General features: G+C 32.0%; 1 protein-coding gene across 1 annotated transcript; it reads left to right on the forward strand.

The window, feature by feature from the left end:
* Window positions 1-828: 828 nt before the first annotated feature.
* LOC100803563 (TBC1 domain family member 15) lies at window positions 829-10,783 on the forward strand. The gene is made up of 15 exons (XM_014769909.3): window positions 829-1,201; window positions 1,369-1,539; window positions 1,612-1,663; window positions 1,746-1,853; window positions 2,593-2,677; window positions 3,319-3,373; window positions 3,669-4,061; window positions 4,895-4,954; window positions 6,766-6,864; window positions 6,961-7,071; window positions 7,778-7,849; window positions 7,949-8,065; window positions 8,549-8,698; window positions 9,645-9,745; window positions 10,420-10,783. Exons 1-15 carry the CDS (start codon window positions 1,139-1,141, stop codon window positions 10,748-10,750), a joined length of 1,968 nt encoding a protein of 655 aa, XP_014625395.1. The 5' UTR covers window positions 829-1,138; the 3' UTR covers window positions 10,751-10,783.
* The last annotated feature ends 8,731 nt before the right edge of the window (window positions 10,784-19,514 follow it).

A 19,514-nucleotide genomic window follows, 5' to 3' on the forward strand; every position in this document is an offset into this window, starting at 1 on the left:
CCCCACAATCCCCACACACTCTTCCCAAGACCTAAACCCAACAAATTCCACACCCCCTCACATTTTGAATTGGCCATCTTGACCCATAATACGCAATAATAGAAATTAGGAACTAAAAACACCCCTGACCTGCGAAGGATGAAAAGGAAAAAACGAAAAGAAGAAACCCAATAGCATAATATGGAGAGCAGGCGAAGATTTGAGTGAAATGGACATGAAGAGAGGGATCATTTCTGGTAATGCTGCGGCATCCATTAGGGTCAGATCTGGTTTGTGTGTTTCGGGACCAAAGTGTGTGTACACAATCCTTGTTGCATATATGGAGTGACACCAACAACATAAGCATTTGTGATCTGTCAGCAAAGAGGATTCCGATGTCATCTTGAGTAGCTTTTGGGTACCCATTTTGAGATTTTGTGATGATTTTCTGGTTTATGTTCATAATTTTTTGATTTTTTTCTAAATAATAATAACTATAGTGGCAGTTTAAAAACCGCCACTGTATGTACACATCATGAAAAACAAAAATAAATATATCCCAGTTGCCACATGATTTTTCCATCCATCAATTTAATAGAGATAGAAAGGACCCAATTGTATAAATATTGGAAATTAAGAGACTCAATTGCATAATAAAAAAAATTAAATGACCTAATTCAACACTTGTAATATATTAAGGGATCAAATTAAATATTAAGTCATAAATATTGAATTGTAAAATATTTTTAACCAAAATTAAATTCAAGATCCAATAAATTTTTATGCGTATATTAACTAGAAACTATGATGATGTAACAGAAGTTTCTTAGTAGGCGGTGAAGGGAAAGGGCGAAGGAGAAGAAAAGAAAGTTCAAGAATTCAGGAATTAAGAACGCTGGGCCGGTGGACCCCAAAGGAAACACAAAGTATTGCTAGGAAAAGAAATCCATATATCGCAGCCGTTTATTTCGGGTGCTTCAACCATCCAACGGTGCAGATTCTGAGAAGCGAATTTCGTAACCGCGTCGAAGACAAACGAGTAACAAACGTCACGTTTCTCTCCATTCTGTTCATTTTCCCGCACCACGGATTTTTCCTTCGCTACGAAGATATCCCTCTCTTTCTTTCTCATAGTTTTCAGTTTTCTGCGAAATCGCCGATGCTAGAATCGGAGCTTCACGATTTATCCGATGACGCCGATTACGCCGCGTCGCAGCAACAAGTAAGAGTGTCTCCCTTTTTTCACTTCGTAATTTCCAGTGACCTTTTGGTTCCTTCGAGCAAATTGCGTGTCAATTAGGGTTTCCGCGATTCAATTGAATACTCCAACCTTGTACTTTTTTTAATATTTAATTTAACTGACTTTGCGATTATTATTATTGGGATTAGGGATCTGCTAGCGTGATGTTGCGGAGTGACAGTGCCAAACAGAGTTCCCCTCGGAACGGTGCTGAAATTGTATTTTCGAAGGACAATGTTGCAATTCATCCGACTCAATTTGCGTCTGAAAGAATCAGTGGAAGACTGAAATTGATTAAGCAAAGTTCGTCCTTGTTTATGGTAATCGCTGGTTGGTTTTTCAAGTTACTTTTTGGTTGTCAGTGTCTTATTGTTTATGCCTTTTGCATGTAGACTTGGATACCTTACAAAGCGCATAGCTCAGAGGCCAGGCTGTCTGATAAAGGTAGTTTACATTCTGGACGACTTTACTGCCTTGTGCAACAATATGTTCTATATGCTGAATTTTGTTCTGTTTTCTTGTTTAGACAGAAACCTTTATACCATAAGGGCGGTGCCCTTCACTGACATCAGGTCCATCCGGAGGCATAATCCTGCTCTTGGGTGGCAATATGTCATTGTTGTTCTATCATCAGGTGAATTTCTGTTGATGTAATAGTGGATTTGTTATTTATTATGTTTTTTTTAAATCATTGTTTTGTTCTCTATCGGTCTATCCTGCTTTCTATAAACCAGATAGTTTATTATTTTTGTGTATTTAAATCTCCATGTGATTTACTGTGATGCATGAACGTAGGAATAGAATAACTATTGAATAGCTTAGGAAAAGGGTACTGCAAGATACTTGTAATTTGATAGCTGAAAAATAAGATTTAGCATATTTAAAAATTGTTATAAAAAATATTTTAAAAATGACATATCTTTCCTTTTTAGCCATAGAAGTCAATACGTAATAGCGCTATAGCAAGATAGTCGAGCAAAGTTGCCTTGGGTTGCTCTGGGATTCATTTAGTGGAACCATCAGAGCGGTTTTCAATAGCGCCCCTAGCATCCAAAATAGCAGCTTTTCGCATGCTATAGCAGCGCTACCATGATATAGGCTTCAAACCTAGCTGCTGCTGCACTTAATTGCTGGCTGTATGGTTTCTCTTTGAAGGTCTATTAATATTATGGCTCATTCATGATGTGATCTCTGTTAAATATATCTAGTTGTAGTATTTTAAAGTATTCTGGATAACAACGATTTGGTAAATAAGATGTTTGTGTTTGTTTGGAGACACTATTTATATCTATGGCAGCTCTAGATATTTGACTTGGTCTATACCTTAAATTCTGTGTTCTACAATTCAATCTTGTGTGAATAAAATTTTGCAGGACCTTCTTATCCTCCATTATATTTTTATAGTGGAGGAGTCAAAGAATTCCTTGCTACAATAAAGCAACATGTTCTTCTTGTGAGGTTAGCCTCAGATTGCATGCCCTTACTATTATTTTTTAATTTTCTTTTTGGCTCATTAATAATGCAATAACCAATCTTTTGTAGCTAGTTGTTGCCACTGCTTTTGTTTCTGTGTATTTATAAATAGTGTTTTTGTTTCACTGTGTTGTGTGTATGAAATTCTTGAACCTACGTATTATTTGATTGTCGGAAAAATGATTTTTACATGACATCATTATGTGTTATGTGCAAGACTTGACCATTCTTAGTTTTGAGCAAGTGATCAGGTGTTTGCCACATGCATGACATCCTTACAAGCACAGTGTTGTTGAAATGATGGAGAATCATCATCATGCCTATGTTTTATGCATGCAGACTGAGACTGTATTTAGTATTTTCAGATACACACTAGCCTTTTCCTCTTTTATGTGCATCAAGATCACTCTTTATTGCTGGCATGATTCCAATAGAACATTTACACTTCAAGATTCATGGTCATGTTTATTGCATCAAGGAAAAATACATAATTTGCAGCACATTTCTATCATTTTTTAGTCTTTTTTTTTTTTGTAAATTTGTTATTATAATCTTATTTGCATGCCAAATGTATGCATATGTTAAATGCTAAATATCTCTTTTTCATTTCTTGTGCTGCATTTCAGATCTGAAGAAGATGCCAACGTATTCCTTGTGAATGATTTTCAGAATACACTGCAGGTATGAGTGGTGTGATATTCAAGTAGATTAGTTTGTTTTTTACAACCGAATCATAGATTCTTACAATCCTTTGTGGAGGAAAATATTTCCAAAGAAGGAAAATTTACATCACTGGTGATAGAAGACCATGAGTAACTTGTTCCTCTTTTGTTTATACTTGTTCTTCTAGCTAGAAAGATGAGAAGAATGAAAATGCTTACAACTTAAATCCCCTTTAGCTCTCTAAAGTCTCTCTTGTTATTATGCCATTTTAATTGTGCTGCTAAATTCTCTAAATGCTTGGGTTGACTTCCAGAGGACTTTGTCTTCCTTGGAGATGCCCAGGGCTGTTCCCCTTGCATGTGGACCTTCAAATACATCAGTTGATGAATCCATTTTGATTGAGAACCAAGAAAGAGCTGATAATGGTGCCAATGATGGAAGATTTAGTGTTAATCAGTTCCATGGGAGACCAAGACATAAAGTAGATCCTGCTCGAGACCTCTCTATTCAAGTTCTAGAGAAGTTTTCTCTTGTCACAAGATTTGCCCGTGAAACAACTTCACAACTTTTTGGAGAAAACCAGAGTAATGGATTTAGTCCCATTGACAGGAGGACCCATATCCAGACTAACCTTGATCATCCTAAGTCTTCCAATGTTGAGGAAAATACCTCTGTTGAAAGTCCTGTTGTCTTGGATTCTCAGGAGGTAAACTCTTTTTCTTTGGCCTTGTTATTGTAAATTTTAGCTTACTATCTCCTACAAAACTGGTGTTGTTAGGCGTGCATAATTAACTTCCAATGAACCGTGAGATTGCATTGTATAATCAACATGTATGTCTAAGGGTCCCCTGTTGTGTATAGTTTGGTGGAATGATGGTATACATCTTTATTAAGATAGGAATTGTATATTTTATTTTCCTTTTATTTTTTGGAAACTGATGCCCTTATGATGCTTCTGGGTTACTTTTGCAGTTTTATTGGCTACTAGCAAGGTAGTCAAACAAAACGCAAGGTGTTTTAACTCTTTGAGGCAATAGGCATCAATAAGTGCTTCATTGAAGAGAGACATTAATATTAGAAAAGGAGAAAACATTCATGGTAAAAATTCTGAGTATTTTCATAGTACAAAACCCAGTCCCAAAGACTAACAACTAGCTTTTTAAAATTCAGAGTATTTTACCATCTGTAGCATCTCAATCAACAAGTTGGCAACATGTGCACAACTTTGGAATTTAAAATGTGAATATTATTGTAAGGTGCTAGGATTTGTTCAAGGTCATACTGGCAGTATTAAAAATTGTTTGATATGTCAATTTGCTTGTCCATGTGGTAACTTGGTGGCCTTGTAAATTTGTGTTGATATAGCTGTTATGACTAATCTGATTGTCATGTGAGATAATATCATATTTGGTGTCTATTGTTATGAATTGATTTAGGATACTGTTCATATTTGCAAAAACTTATAGGGCCTTTATTTCCCCCATTCCATTTTACACTGTATAATATTAATGACATCATCTTTTGTTTCTCTTCTGGCAGTTCGATAATTTATCGTTAGTATGGGGAAAACCAAGGCAACCCCCTTTGGGTTCTGAAGAGGTATGAGCTGTATATTTTATAAAAGATATTATTTCTTATATAGGTTTCCAAAATCATCATATTGTATACATGAATTTCTCTTGCAAATGCTCTTTTGTTATGATGGTCATTGATATTGTAAGTGTGCAACTTTTGCTTATTGTTGCTTTTGCAAATGATGCTATCTAGAAGGATTTTTTATTCTTGGCAATGACTGGACCAAAAGTAAGATGGTCAGTATGATGGTTTTGGTTTAACTGCTAGCAAGCTTCAATTAGCTTTCTTCTTTTAACTCCCCCCTCCCACATACGGGGCAAATAATGTTCTTTGATGTTTCTTTTATCTTCCATGATACAATTGGGTGTATATAAGGTAAATATTGATATAAACATTTTCTTTTTTCATTATCTTAAATAACATGCCTTTCAAAAAAAGTAAAAATCTTAAATAGCATATTTGAGGCAAATAGAAATTAGGGTAATCCGGCAAATTGCAAATAATCTCGTTGGAGTTTGGGTTAGAATAAAAACATTAAATTCTATAAGATCTATCTTGTAGTAGTTGAGCCAGCTCACAAGGTACCCAACCTTCCGTTTTTTAAAACAGTTGCTTGTCACATGATCTATGGGACATTAAAAACTAATATAATTTAACTTTTTTCATTCTAACCCAAAGGAAATTGTTACAGAATAAGCTTTATGAATGAAAATTTAAAATGGCTGAAACATCTAGGGGGTTATTTATAGTTTGTCCTAACAATTTAATTTTTACTGTGTTATAGTAAAAATAGCAGGCCAGAAGTGAGACGACTTTGTGTTTTAGAAGGGAAAAGAAAGGAACTTTAAAGATTCAAACTGCATTATGAGGGAGATTCTTATCCCTGTAAATGTGAAGTTTGGAATGGAAAGAAAGGAACTTTGACACATTTTTGTCAGGTGCATAGATGGTATGCTTGCATGTACTAGTGTTTTTGACAAGCATGGATGCCAAATTTTTACTATCACAAATTGTTCTGTATGAAAATTCACTCAGTTTTATGTTCATGTTTTGATCTGGTTTATATTTTTGTTTTCATTAATTTTGAAAACTTAAGTGTGTCATTATGGATAGACTTCTGGTCAATTCCTTTCTGTGCACCTTTAGATGGATGATTTTGAAGGGAAAAGGGCAAGTGGGTAAAATTTTCATTTTTGAATTGAGTTATATAAAGTGTTGGAAAGCTGCCATAACTGCATCACCCTTAGCTTGCCTTAGTTGTGGCCTCTTTGGGGGTTTCCTTAATTGCAGCCTCAAGGGTGGTGGTTTAATCCTACATCGACTAAAGGTATGGCTTATGAAGAGTTCATAAAGGTTGGGAAGTCCTCACCGTGAAAGCTGGTTTTGCGGGGTTGAGTTAGGCCCTAAGACCAATTTATAAGATAAAGTTTCTAAAAATGAGCAGGGATTAGAAGATTTCATGATAATCTATAATTTTATTCCTTTCATTAATTTTCTAAATAATTGTTAACCTTCAGAATATTTACCTGAAATGTAACATTTATAGTTTCTTCTCTTTCCCTTCAAAACCTCCATCTCAAACATACTGGATTGTTTTTTACTATACTGTGACCAAAAGGAGCATTCTGAAGCTGAGGTGACAGCTTATGTGTTAGTTTTGGTGTGGTGCCTTTGATGCAATATTGAAATGCAATATTTTCTGATCCGCTGAGATGCTAATTGCTATGCTGATTGCTAAAATTATTGAGGGATACCATTCATGTTATTACGTGAAATAGTTTGTACTGAAAGTTTTCAGATGTTTGCTAATTATTATTGGGGTTATACATCTGCAGTGGAATGCCTTCTTGGATTCTGAAGGACGAGTCACAGATTCAGAAGCTTTGAGAAAGAGAGTATTTTATGGTGGACTTGACCACGAATTACAAAATGAGGTTTGTGTATTGCATATGTAATGGTTTTAGGCTAAGCATTTTGGTTATAAATTAAAACTTGTTCTTCATCTGATAAAGCTTATATATAAACGATAGGTATGGGGTTTGCTTTTGGGATATTATCCATATGAATCAACATATGCTGAGAGAGAATTCCTGAAGTCAGTTAAGAAGTTAGAATACGAGAACATAAAGAACCAGTGGCAGGTTTTCATTTGCTCCAACCATTCTTTTCCATTGATGTACTTCTCTTTCTGCTTTCCTACTATTCTCTTCAAAAAAAAAAAAATTAAATCATAAGTTGGTTGGAACTAATTATATGAAGGTCTGTGTCCCATGTAATACTTTTTATCCCAATTTCATGAGATGATCTGCAATACCTTTAGTTTATAGTTTGCCAAATATGTAAATTAATGCCATTCTCGAGTTTACATTCATAAGCTGTTACGTATATTGATGCAAAACTGATGATACAATATCCAATATGGGTGAGAACGAATTAGACTTCGGTCAAAAATAGTAAAACCATTTGTGACCACATTGCACTTGCATCTGGTGAATTTTTTTTCTCACATGGAACCAGGTTTGACTCAATGCTCCTTAGTTACTGCTACCCACATTGAACTGGGTTCTGCATGCGACCCTAAAGAAAATATGGAGCTGATAAATGATTAAATGCATACCCTAACCCAGCCAGTTACTGAAATATGATGATCTGAAGTCTGAACCAGATTTACTCAACTATTTGTTGTTGCCAACGTTTGTTTTCTTTTTCAATCAATACCCTTGTAATTATGAATTCTCATAATGGATATTACCATCTCTTTTGACATTGTTTTTCTGCTGTATTTCTATATGCTCTCAGCTAAGCCTTTTTTCTAAATATAAATTTGTTATGTATTTTTCTCTGTAGAGTATATCCTCAGCACAGGCTAAAAGATTCACAAAATTCAGGGAAAGGAAAGGGCTTATTGAGAAAGATGTGGTAAGCTGGAAACTAGTGCAACAGATTCCAAATTTAAATGGCTATAAATGAAAAGATAAATGATGCTTATGTAGTTTTAATTATCTTGTATTTTTGAAGGTGAGAACTGATAGATCACTCGCTTTCTATGAAGGCGATGATAATCCAAATGTAAATGTTCTGCGAGATATCCTGTTGACATATTCATTCTACAACTTTGATCTTGGTTATTGCCAGGTAACTATGCAGTGGATCTTAGACTGAATTTTATCTGTTGTTAATATCATATAATTTTGAACACCAAATTTTAATCTTATCCAGATGTTATGAGCTCTCTTGTTTGATTAAACAAAGAACATTTTATATATTCACTACAGCAGGGAGGAGTTTCTTAATAGCTATTATCTTCTTGAACCAAGTGTATTTTGAAACCATGAATCATTATGCCTCTTTATTGTTTTCATGTGCTGCCTTCCCCCCTTCCTCCTCTTGTTTGATTAAACAAAGAATATATTATGTGTTCCCTAAAACAGGGAGTAGTATCTTAATAGCTATTATGTTGAACCAATTATGTTTCGAAACCATGATCATTATGCCTCTTTGTTTTCATATGCCGTATTCTCCCCTTCCTCCAATTCAAGAACTGGTTATAGTTGAGGAGGTCCTTGAGGATTATTTTCTCATAAGGTTAGGAAATCTTATATGCATGCTGTTTTACAGGGAATGAGTGATCTTCTATCTCCAATATTGTTTGTGATGGATAATGAATCAGAGGCATTTTGGTGTTTTGTTGCTCTAATGGAACGTCTCGGACCCAATTTTAATCGTGATCAAAACGGCATGCATTCTCAACTTTTTGCGCTATCTAAGGTTTTTCTCTTCTTTCTCTTCTTTACAAGCCACTCACGTTCACCACACTGTTAATTTTAATTTTTAATTATTAGGTTGTCATTTTTTATTGGTTAATTTTACACTATGCTTGCCTTTAGTGGCCTTACATTATTTTAACACTCATTTACAACTTGGTGGAGAAAGGCTAAGGCTTGGCTGTTGTTGTACATGCACACAAGCTTATTATGAATTCATCTTACAGGGCATTTGCATGCCCAGAGGTGTGCTTCAATAATTTAGATGTAGACTTGAGAGATTGAAAAATGAGGGTATTGTTATGATTTTCCATAATGTTTTGGTAGTTTTGAAGAGGTTGTGCTGCTGGCTCTGATCTGCTTTGTTGATGTAACTAGCTTATGATGATTCCTAACTTTTATGAACATAAACAATAATGACAACAACAAAGCCTTTTCCCAGATGAGACCAGCTACATCATCAAACAATTACTCTGCTTATGTTGTGCTCTGTTGTGATTTCTAACATAGTTTGCTCCCCAGCCTATATAAAAGAGATTAGTATGAGATTCTAGTGTGGAGTTTATAAGACCTTGGGCTTTTCAACTGTAATGACTAGTTTTTGTGGTGTGGTTCTCCTAAGATTTTTATTAGTAATCTTTTATTATGTTGGTCATTGTAAGCCCAAAAAACTTCTTTGTTTCATGTCATGATTCATGAAATTAAATGGCAGAATAGGAGTTTTATGCAATCGGATTTTGCATTAAGCCTTCTGTTGCTGAAGCTTGAATTGACACTTTCATTGTGTGTCTTATGGCGTATATACCAATCATCATCCCACCTTTTATATACTACATCTTTGGGTAACTGGTCTCTACACATCTTTATAGGAAATTTGGTACTGAGGTCAATAAGGTGTATTGATTTTAGGGTCCTTTACCATTCCTAACTAATACATTTATTTGTTACAGTTGGTGGAGCTGCTGGATAGTCCATTGCATAACTATTTTAAGCAGCGTGACTGCTTGAATTATTTCTTCTGTTTCCGCTGGATTTTGATTCAATTTAAAAGGTTAGATTCCTTAAATTGCTATATTTGTCGCAATTGAATAACTTTTGGTACTTACTTTACTACATGTGATGCTGCTGAGTTTGTGCGTTTCAAATGTAATTATTTTCTACTTACCTTTTGAAAATAGTTTGGCTATACCAGCAACACAGAAGGCAGTTAGTTGACTATAATTAATAGAATTTTTTTGTTGGATAGAATCCAAATATCTAATATACCTCTGAAAACTATTTTCAATTGCAAATTGTAATTAATCTCTGTTTGAGTTGCTTTCTTTTTGTGGCCAATGTTCTCTAGTTTGCATACACTTTAAATTGTGTGATTATAATGACCAATAGTTTGATTTTGTTATCAACGATGAACAAAATTTCATAGGTTTATGAAGTCTGGTCTCTTTTTCTCTTGATAGTAGTTTCCTCAGCAATTATAGAGAATGTTATAGAGATTACAAGTTAGGTGATTTTACTTGCTGTTTCTTCTGATGGAGATTAGTGATTACATATATAAATTCAGTTAATGTTAAGTCTTATTAGTGTTCGTAACAAAAAAAAAAGTCTTATTAGTGTTTCCGGTTTGCAAATTGAAAGTCTGGTAGGTTTAACCTTGCCTAGAGTTATCTAAAACATTTATCTATAACACATAATTAGACCGGTAAATACTATTGATTGACATTTCAGGGAGTTTGAGTACGAGAAAACAATGCGCTTGTGGGAAGTTTTATGGACACATTATCCGTCTGAGCATTTGCACCTGTATGTATGTGTGGCAATCTTGAAACGATATCGTGGTAAAATAATTGGAGAGCAAATGGACTTCGACACCCTTTTGAAGTTTATTAATGAGTTAAGTGGTCACATCGATCTTGATGCAACCCTCAGAGATGCAGAGGCTCTATGTATATGTGCCGGTGAGAACGGTGCTGCTCGTATACCCCCTGGAACCCCACCGTCGTTGCCTCATGAAGATGGTTCTTTTTACGCCCAACAAGAACAAGATGAAATATTGTAAATAAATTCATATTTATCATAAATTTTTTGGTGATACTTGAATATATCAACCTAATTTTGTATTTCCTGATTGATTCACAGTTTAAATACGTTGTTAGCATATTTAATGCATTTCTTTAATCATATTTGTTGTACCTTTGATTCTAAGCGCATCATTTGTCGATTCATTTATCACCGCCGCAACTATTTCCTTCCAGTCTTGAATATAAAGTAAAATAAAATAACTAATTCACAAAGTTAACATTTAGTTTTATTGATCTTATTTTAAAGAAATCTTTGTTAAACTATCATTCAACTTAATATTAAGAATAAAAAATTGTTAAGAAAATTGTTTAAATCACTCATCTACCATTTTATCAAGACACTTAACTATGAATTCCGTTTTCAACTAACAATGAGAGAATAACTAATGTCTAATAATGACTACTATTGCGTATGAATAATCTTATTATACCTTTCAGATGCCAACCTTTTAGGCACATCTTGTGCTATGTTATACTTGTACCTTATCATTGATAAAGTTTTGCTTATTAAAAAATAATAATGGGTAACCACACACATTCACGATCAAAGATGGGGCGGGTTGAACTCGTAGAGTGAAATATAAATTGATAGATTTGAAGAGTTAGTGCAATGAGCTGGCTACGGGTGAAATTCTTTGATAAAGCCAATGAAAATCCCATTGTTTACATGCACGTGCACAACAGGTTATATCATTGCAAGTTAATGATGCTGGAAAGCTGAAGACATGACAATGTAGCAGCAGCCAGCAGACAGCAGTATTCAAGTGAGGGTATAGGTCAATTTAGGGGATATTTGATACTTAAGTAAAAATTATATTAAGGCTTTTACTTCTTTATTATGCAAAATTAACTATTAAATTAAGTTCAGAAAATAAATTATTTTTACTTGATAAAATAGTTAAATTATTAATTTTTCTTGAGGCTAAGTTATTAATTTTTATTTTGAAAAAAATCTTTGTACTTACTAAAGTTATAGTAACAAGAATAATAATATAATAAACTATTGATATATTTAATATTTTATAAATTTAATATTTTAAAATGTTTTAATTTATGCATTAATAATATCATTTTAATTTTATTTTGTAAATTATTTTTTTTAAAAAAATGTGTTGTGTCTTGAGTGTATGCATTTTAGACTAAGCTTGAGACCCGAGGCTCCTAATAATATACATTTCTGAATAGTGTGAATCACACATTGTCTAGAACAAAGTTACCATGTCATATACCAAGACATTGCATTTCTTATATATCATTACTATGGTAGAATCTCTATTGATTTAAGCCTTGTAGTGTCTTTTGTAGATGTGAATTCATTTTTTCACAATGTCTCTCAACTCCACCAGAGAAATTCATCTTTGGCATATCAAGTGAAACTATCATAGGGTTTTATTTATTTTTCTTTTCTTTGTTCTTTTTTAAACTCAAAAGGTTTGCAAGGTCTTTTTCTTTCTTTTTCCTATTTTCTATCTTGGAGGTCTGCGCTTTTATGGATTGTCCCCGTAGTGGTCCATGAACCTTGTGGGCTGGTACGACATGTTTTTACGGTTGTCTCGCCCATCAAACAAGGCCCTTTGTCCGACCCCAACTAGAAAACTCACACTCATGCGACACAAACTATCATAAATCATATGGGCCTTACATGTTCTTTCTGTCCATTTTGTGTTGTTATCCTCACCCTTATGTTGACCCAAAAAATAATGAAGGAAAAAAAAGAAGAAAATACACATCCTCATTCCTCAGCCTTATGAATAAACTTTTCTGGGCGTGATTGTTGGTTATTTTACGTATTATTGTTGAGGAGATGCATTTATTCTCTTCGTCTTACAAAGTTATTGTGTAAAAAAAATTTTATTTTATTTTATTATATTTTCATTAAGTAAAATAAAAGTATCAATAAAATGAAATATTAATTTGGTTTTATTAATATATTTTTATAGCTATAAGAGATCTACAGTGTATAGTTACGTAGATGAATTGTTTATGTTGCATTATTAAATTTAATGAATTAAAAATATTTAATATAGACCTATTAAATTAGGAACCAGTACAGTATCTGGATTAGATTACTCAAGAAATTAGTGCGGCAAAAATCAATCTTAGAACCGGCTAATTGGCCAAATCCGATAACAACTTATGCTAGTGAACTAGAATTATCATGATCTAATTTAGTTGAATAAGGTGATAAATGTTGTAAATCTTTCATTTTATATAAAAAAAAAAGTGAACTAGTCAAAACTATTTTTTTCTTACAATATTTTTTTAAAATGCTTTCAATTAAATAACATTGTACACACATGACACACCTATGATAAAAAAAATATAAAATATACTATACAACTTTTTGTATTGATTTATATGTACTTATTTATATATTAATTTATCATTGAATATATTATCTAATATTAAAATGTAACTTTTTTGAATAATTACAAGTGTAAAACATTGACAAGGACGATTAATGAAATTTTAAAGGAGAAACCGAATCTTCTGCGATTTAAAAATTTATGGATACCAAATTTGCAAAGGACAAACCCTTCGATGTTATATGATTTAATTTACTGCAGCAGAATCCATGATTTCACCCGTGTTAGAGGTCACGATCCGATATGCTATTAATAATTTTATGTAAACATTGACATGTCGTGCATGAGTAAAACCCGTTAATATTTTTCTTCCCTAGTTCCCACTATATATGCCTCATTATTTACCACGACGTTACAAATTAACATACAAGGATTACAAAAATCGATGTTCACTTCACTTTTTCACCCAGATAATGTGCGATGCCTAGAAGTCAAGAAGATAACGATGTTTAAGGTCCAATTTACGTCATTTGCTCACGTGTGTGCTGGGAACCACACGATTCATTTCTCATTGCATTAACTACTGTTCCATATCCAAGTGACCGTGACTAACAAACAACACATTAATTAAGGACCTGTTGTATGGATTTGATTATTTGATTTGAGAGAAATACAAAGTAAGGAGAATATTCAGATTAGAAATAATATTACCATTTAAAGCTATCAAAAGTGATTTTTGTATTTACAATCATTTAAGTCATGTTATTTGTTTCATATATACTCTTAATCATGTTATTTATTTTTCATAGTTAAATAGAAATGTTCTAAAATTTACAACAAAAAATTAGGATATATTTTGCCTTTAAAACATATAATAATAATAGTAAATAAATAAAATTTTGTGAACTTGAATGTACATTTTTCAAGTAACAAAGTTTTTTTCAATAACATGAAGATGTATTTACACTAAAACCAATATCTGCCATTAATTATTTAATGGGTGAAATTCTAAAAAACTTTCTTATTATCCTTCAGGTCTAAAATTAGACTTACTTTTTTAGTCTGTGTTTAGTACACTAAGGTAAATTATAATGTTAGAGATATATGAATTTGAGTTTTTTGTTTAAAAATGAGATGTTTTATTTAAAATAGTTGCATATCTCTTTATTTTTATATTTAATAATAAAATTCACAATCACATGACTATTACGATAACTAATAACTAATCGCACATCCCCATCCTCATATGTATTCTTATTCTAATTTCATAAACAACTTTCACATTTATAAAATAATACTTTTAATTTATATTAATTATATTTTTTGTGCTAGCAAAAAATATAATAATATTTCACTAAAATATTTTGTTGATTAAATTAAATTTTCTAATTTAATTATCAAGTAAATTATTTTATTTTGTAAAGATTGAAATACTAGTTTGTGTGAGACTCCGTAGATTCAATATCGATAATAAATTAATCATAATTAATTTACTAATCGTGCCTAACAACATTTCTTAACGTCTGGATAAAATGAAATAATATTTTTTTCCTTCAAGAATTAATAGAAGAATAATGCAATATTTCTTCCATCATGTATAGCTCAAGGTTAATTCCAGAGTATATATTATTGTCAAACTCTAATAAATTAACACATTATAATTAATTAAAGAATGATTTAAAAAACTCATTTTTCTTTTCATTCAATTATCCTTATCAATGTCTTAATTCTATCTAGAAGTATTTAATCATATTAAATATTCATTCAACTAATACCCTAAGGCATTAAGTGTCCGAAATTAGAATATAACAAATGAAACTATTATATTTTTTTTTCTTTGAAAACTTCTTAATGACATATCAAGATAACATTAACTTTGAGAAATTATCAATTGAGTCAGTTTAATGATGACATCGACGTATATACATAACCTATACATGCACTTTAATAAATTAAATTTATTAATCTTTATCCAACAAAGATCATTACATATATATTAATATATCCAAATTATTGATGTCTTATTCACAATAATCTTACGATAAAAAAAATAGATTAAAATTATAAATGACTTATTTTTCATTATCATAATGTCTATCATGATAATAAGTCTCTAATTTTAATCAATGATTTGTCAAATTAATAATTTAATAAAACAATAAATATAATAATAAAATAAAAAATAATTATTCACTAAAATTGATAACATGATGATTGAATCTTGGACATACAATTTTATGTACACTTTTAGTTAAATTGGTATGAGTGTAATAATCATACACTCAATATTAATTTTGATTAAAAAGTTTCATGTAAAATTATATATATTTCAATCTTTTTAATATTTATTATTTAGTAAAAAATTACATACTATAAATTCGCATTTACTTAAAATTAATTTAACAAATCCTATTAACTTAAAATCAATTATTTTCTTGAGAAAATATTTTTTTTTCTAAATCACATATATTTTCTAAAAAAACAATTATGTTCAAAATAAATATAACTATTATAAACATCAAAACTCTATTTCAGTAATACAGTTACATATTTATTACTAAATGATTTTGTTTAAACTTAAAAAAAATAACTTTAAAATAAATAATTTTATATAAGATAGATAGGATTTATTTCTTAAAATAAATAAAAAAACTATTTTTTAAAACATAAACAATTTTGATAAACATGCTTAAAAATAAAATAGAAAAACTGTTTATTTAATTAAAATAAATTTAAACAAACTAATTTGATATTTATGAATAAAATTCCAGAGTTTTGATTAGATTAAATCAATTTCAAATCAATTCATCTGTATTCTGATCTGTGGCTTGGGTGTATCTTAGTTAATCTTTATCACTATCTGTATCTGGTGAGTGGTCAATGTGTACAGGCCAGTCATGTCCAGCTCACTTTGTACGTTCTGCTTTGTACCTTCTGTCTTGAGAGGAAGCTCAGAAATTTCAATCAGTGCCGCCCAACACCCAAGCCAATCCATTAATTATTATTCCGTGCTGTCAGCATAATACACAAAAAGAGAAATGAAAACTACCAAACTGGACCAAATTATAAATAAGTGCTCTAGTTTTGCCTGATGTGGCTGTTTCACACTGAAAGTTCCTGCTACGTTCTGTTTGGCCTGTTTAGTAGTAACCCACTAAACAGTAAACACAAAATGCAAAGGACAGCACGCGCCCACAAAAGAAAACAATGGCATCAGTGCATGTCCAACACTTCACTTCACCCCCATGACATGAATATGAAGCTTCCAATTAAGACAAACAAACCCAATGGAGTGAGGAGACACACTTTGAACCACTCCATACCCTATGCACCCTAGGGGAGCCCTCACCCTACCCTCATAGGTCAACACAATATTTTGAACCCTTCTCTTCTCTCTGCAATTCCTCACCACCCAACTCTGCCCAATCCAAAGGACAAACAAGTATATTCATGCATTTATCTAGCTTTTGGGTTTGGATTTGATCATTTGAACTTTGACGGGGTTTCATTTTAAAGTGGTCCTCCTTCCGACTTGTTGTTGGCTTGGACCATTGAAACACATGGGCTTTTAGGTCTTGAACTGCAAGCTATTTTGTTTGTATGATAGGAATTGAAAGAGAGACCTTGTTTGATTCTACCATCATTTAAAAAAAAAAAAAAGCAAAATGGAGGGACATCTCATGAGGAACCTCTAATATTACTGAATAGGGAGGGGATCAAATACACATTGAAACTACTAATAGAAGCCTACTTAGAAAATTATTACACATATTGCAAATAATTTTACTGAATTGTAGTTCCTCAAGTTCTTAGAGTATGTTTGGATTACCGTTACATCTAATTGATCCAATGATAAACTCAGCTCGTCACTCACGTAGCTTTTTCGTTTGGGTGTTAAAAAGTGCAAATTTTTCGTTCAACACTCTTCAAACAGATATCCGAACACACTTAAACATTAGAAAATCTCTCTAGAAAAAGGTGCTAACCAAGTATTATAAGGATGGCAAGATCAAAGATTTAAACTTGCACTCGTAAAAAAAGTGAGAATTCCTACACTCTTAACCACTCATATCAAATCGCATTGATATAGTATTTTTGGTGCATAATAGAGGGAAACCATGGGGGTGCACCGGCCCAGATGCCTCGTGTGCATGTTGGGGATCACGTGAAAACCCCTTTACACGCTTCTAGCAATCGCTGACAGCAACTGTGCAGTATGATTTTGTGAGTCTAGGGCAGGGGGCAATGCTTCTAAGGTTGAATATTGTTGGGACTTTACCTTCGTGCGTGGCTCAAACACAGACCATAAAACAACAATATTCAATCTCTCTGATTTGTTGCATGATTAAGCATCTGAATATATTACTAACGCGCTTAGGGAAGGGAAACATTTTTTTTTTCATTTTTGCTTAGTTTCTGTCTGTGTGTATATAATGCTAGCAATAATTTGTTAATTGCTTTTTATTCATTTATCCTTGCGAGTTGCGAGATAGATTCGGCATATTTTGAACGATAATTCCCTATCTCTATCTGTTCCCTTTGTCGGTCTTTTATTGATTTCTGCATCCGTGTCTCATTCTGATGTGAAAAGAGAATGGGCTTCTATAAACTTTTCTAATTACATTTTTATTTTTATGATATCACTCATCTGATTTTTATGTTTTTAATTATAAAAAAATGTAAGAATTTATTGCACAAGCATAACTTTCTAAAAGAGAATTATGTCATGTAATTGCACACTAAGATACTGTCCCCTATATTAAATTATGTACTAGTATTAAATAAGTGGATCTTTCGAACGAACCGCGTGCCGTACCTCGATTCCTTCTCGCATCAAATTTCTCCTGGGAATCTACTTTGATAAGCACTATGAATGTCACGTTGAATGTAACACTCAGATTTTCTAAATCATTAGCAATGTGGATGTAATCTTAGTGCTAAAAATCTTCTATGCCTAACTAATGACGTACCTAATCAAGATACCTTGCTTATATTTTATTTTTTTGATAAAAATTTAGTTTCAAATTTAAGACCATGTTCTTATCATAAATTTGCATATCCATCTTTTTTAAAAACATGCTGTCTTATGAGATAGAAGTACTTTTTATGTTAACGTCTTTTAAGTTATTATTGTTATTTATAATCTTGTAATAAATTATAAAATATCTCAATTGCTTTTTTTTTCTATATTTTTTGTGTGGTACAGATTGAATTTAATAAATAAAATTTCAATATATAAAAACTCATCATTCACTGTCTTACAACTAGCTAATACAAAAACTACTTTCAGTCCAAATAGCTATCATAATAAAAAAGAAAATAAACGATTATATAAAAAAATATATTAGTATAAATAAAATAGTATTTCTCTAAATTAATCGAACGAAATTTCAAAGCAAGGAGAAGGAAGGAAAGAAGAATGGGGAATGAGGAATTGGGGTGGACCCACCCTGCTCTTATGCTCCAACTCCCAGTCTTCGATTTGACTACAAGTTCTTCAAGCCAGCAGAGAACTGTGACCCCGTAAATCAAAGTAGCTTTTCAACTCGTTCTACAGTCACGTTTCTGGGAGCGTGTATGTAACGCTCCTCTTTGAGTCTCGTTTGTTTTAACGTTAATTTTCTTTGTATCTTTAATACGTAATAATTACATATTTTAATATCAATTTGTAATTAAAATTAATTTGAATATAGATGTTTTAATCTTGTCCAAAAGTTTAAAATTAGTTATATAAAAAGTAGTTTTACTCAACTTTAAAGAAACAAGACCTAACTCAATCACGTAAGTGTATGTTTGATAAACAAATTTAGCTCTTGTTTATTTTTGTGCTAGAAAGTTTATTCTCGTCTAACCATGTCAGGTATGGTAATGAAGAAATTTCATAAATTTAAATTGCAGTTTTTCCATGTCAGGTATGGTAAAGATTTATAGTGAAGAAATTACATAAATTTAAATTGCAGTTTTAATTTGTTAGGAATTTAAACTGCAGTTAAGTCGTCACACTTACGTAACTAATCCTTAAAAGGAGAACGAAAATTTATATAACTGTAAGAAGAGTCAAATATTCACATTCATAAAAGAGCAAGACAATTTTCTTGCAGATCTTTAGCTATTAATGTATTGCTTCTTGCAGATCTTTAGCTATTAATGTATTGCTTGTTAATCTATGGACATCTAACAAATATGTTTTGTCCTAGTAAAACAATATTAAATAGATTTTGATGTTAAGCTCAATAAGTTGTATATTGGGACTTTTTCCTGTCTGTCCAACGAAGAATAATAGTTGAAATTAAAAATGAGTAAAAGCGTATGAATGAATTAAGATTTGAAGAAGAAAAAAAAGGCATATTTAAGGAGGCGAGAATCACTCCGTAATGGTCGAAAATCCTAAGCAGTGTACGGAGCCAAATTGAAAGTTGAAAGGTAGTATAGAACG

This window comes from Glycine max, chromosome 17 (genome assembly GCF_000004515.6).
Source record: "Glycine max cultivar Williams 82 chromosome 17, Glycine_max_v4.0, whole genome shotgun sequence".
NCBI lineage: Eukaryota > Viridiplantae > Streptophyta > Magnoliopsida > Fabales > Fabaceae > Glycine > Glycine max.

Excerpts from the sequence above, each read along its gene's own strand:
- LOC100803563 (XM_014769909.3), top strand. The coding sequence starts at position 1,139 with ATGCTAGAATCGGAGCTTCACGATTTATCCGATGACGCCGATTACGCC. Across the intron at positions 1,540-1,611 it reads AAAGTTCGTCCTTGTTTATG|ACTTGGATACCTTACAAAGC; the intron begins GTAATCGCTGGT and ends TTTTGCATGTAG. Across the intron at positions 9,746-10,419 it reads ATTTTGATTCAATTTAAAAG|GGAGTTTGAGTACGAGAAAA; the intron begins GTTAGATTCCTT and ends TTGACATTTCAG.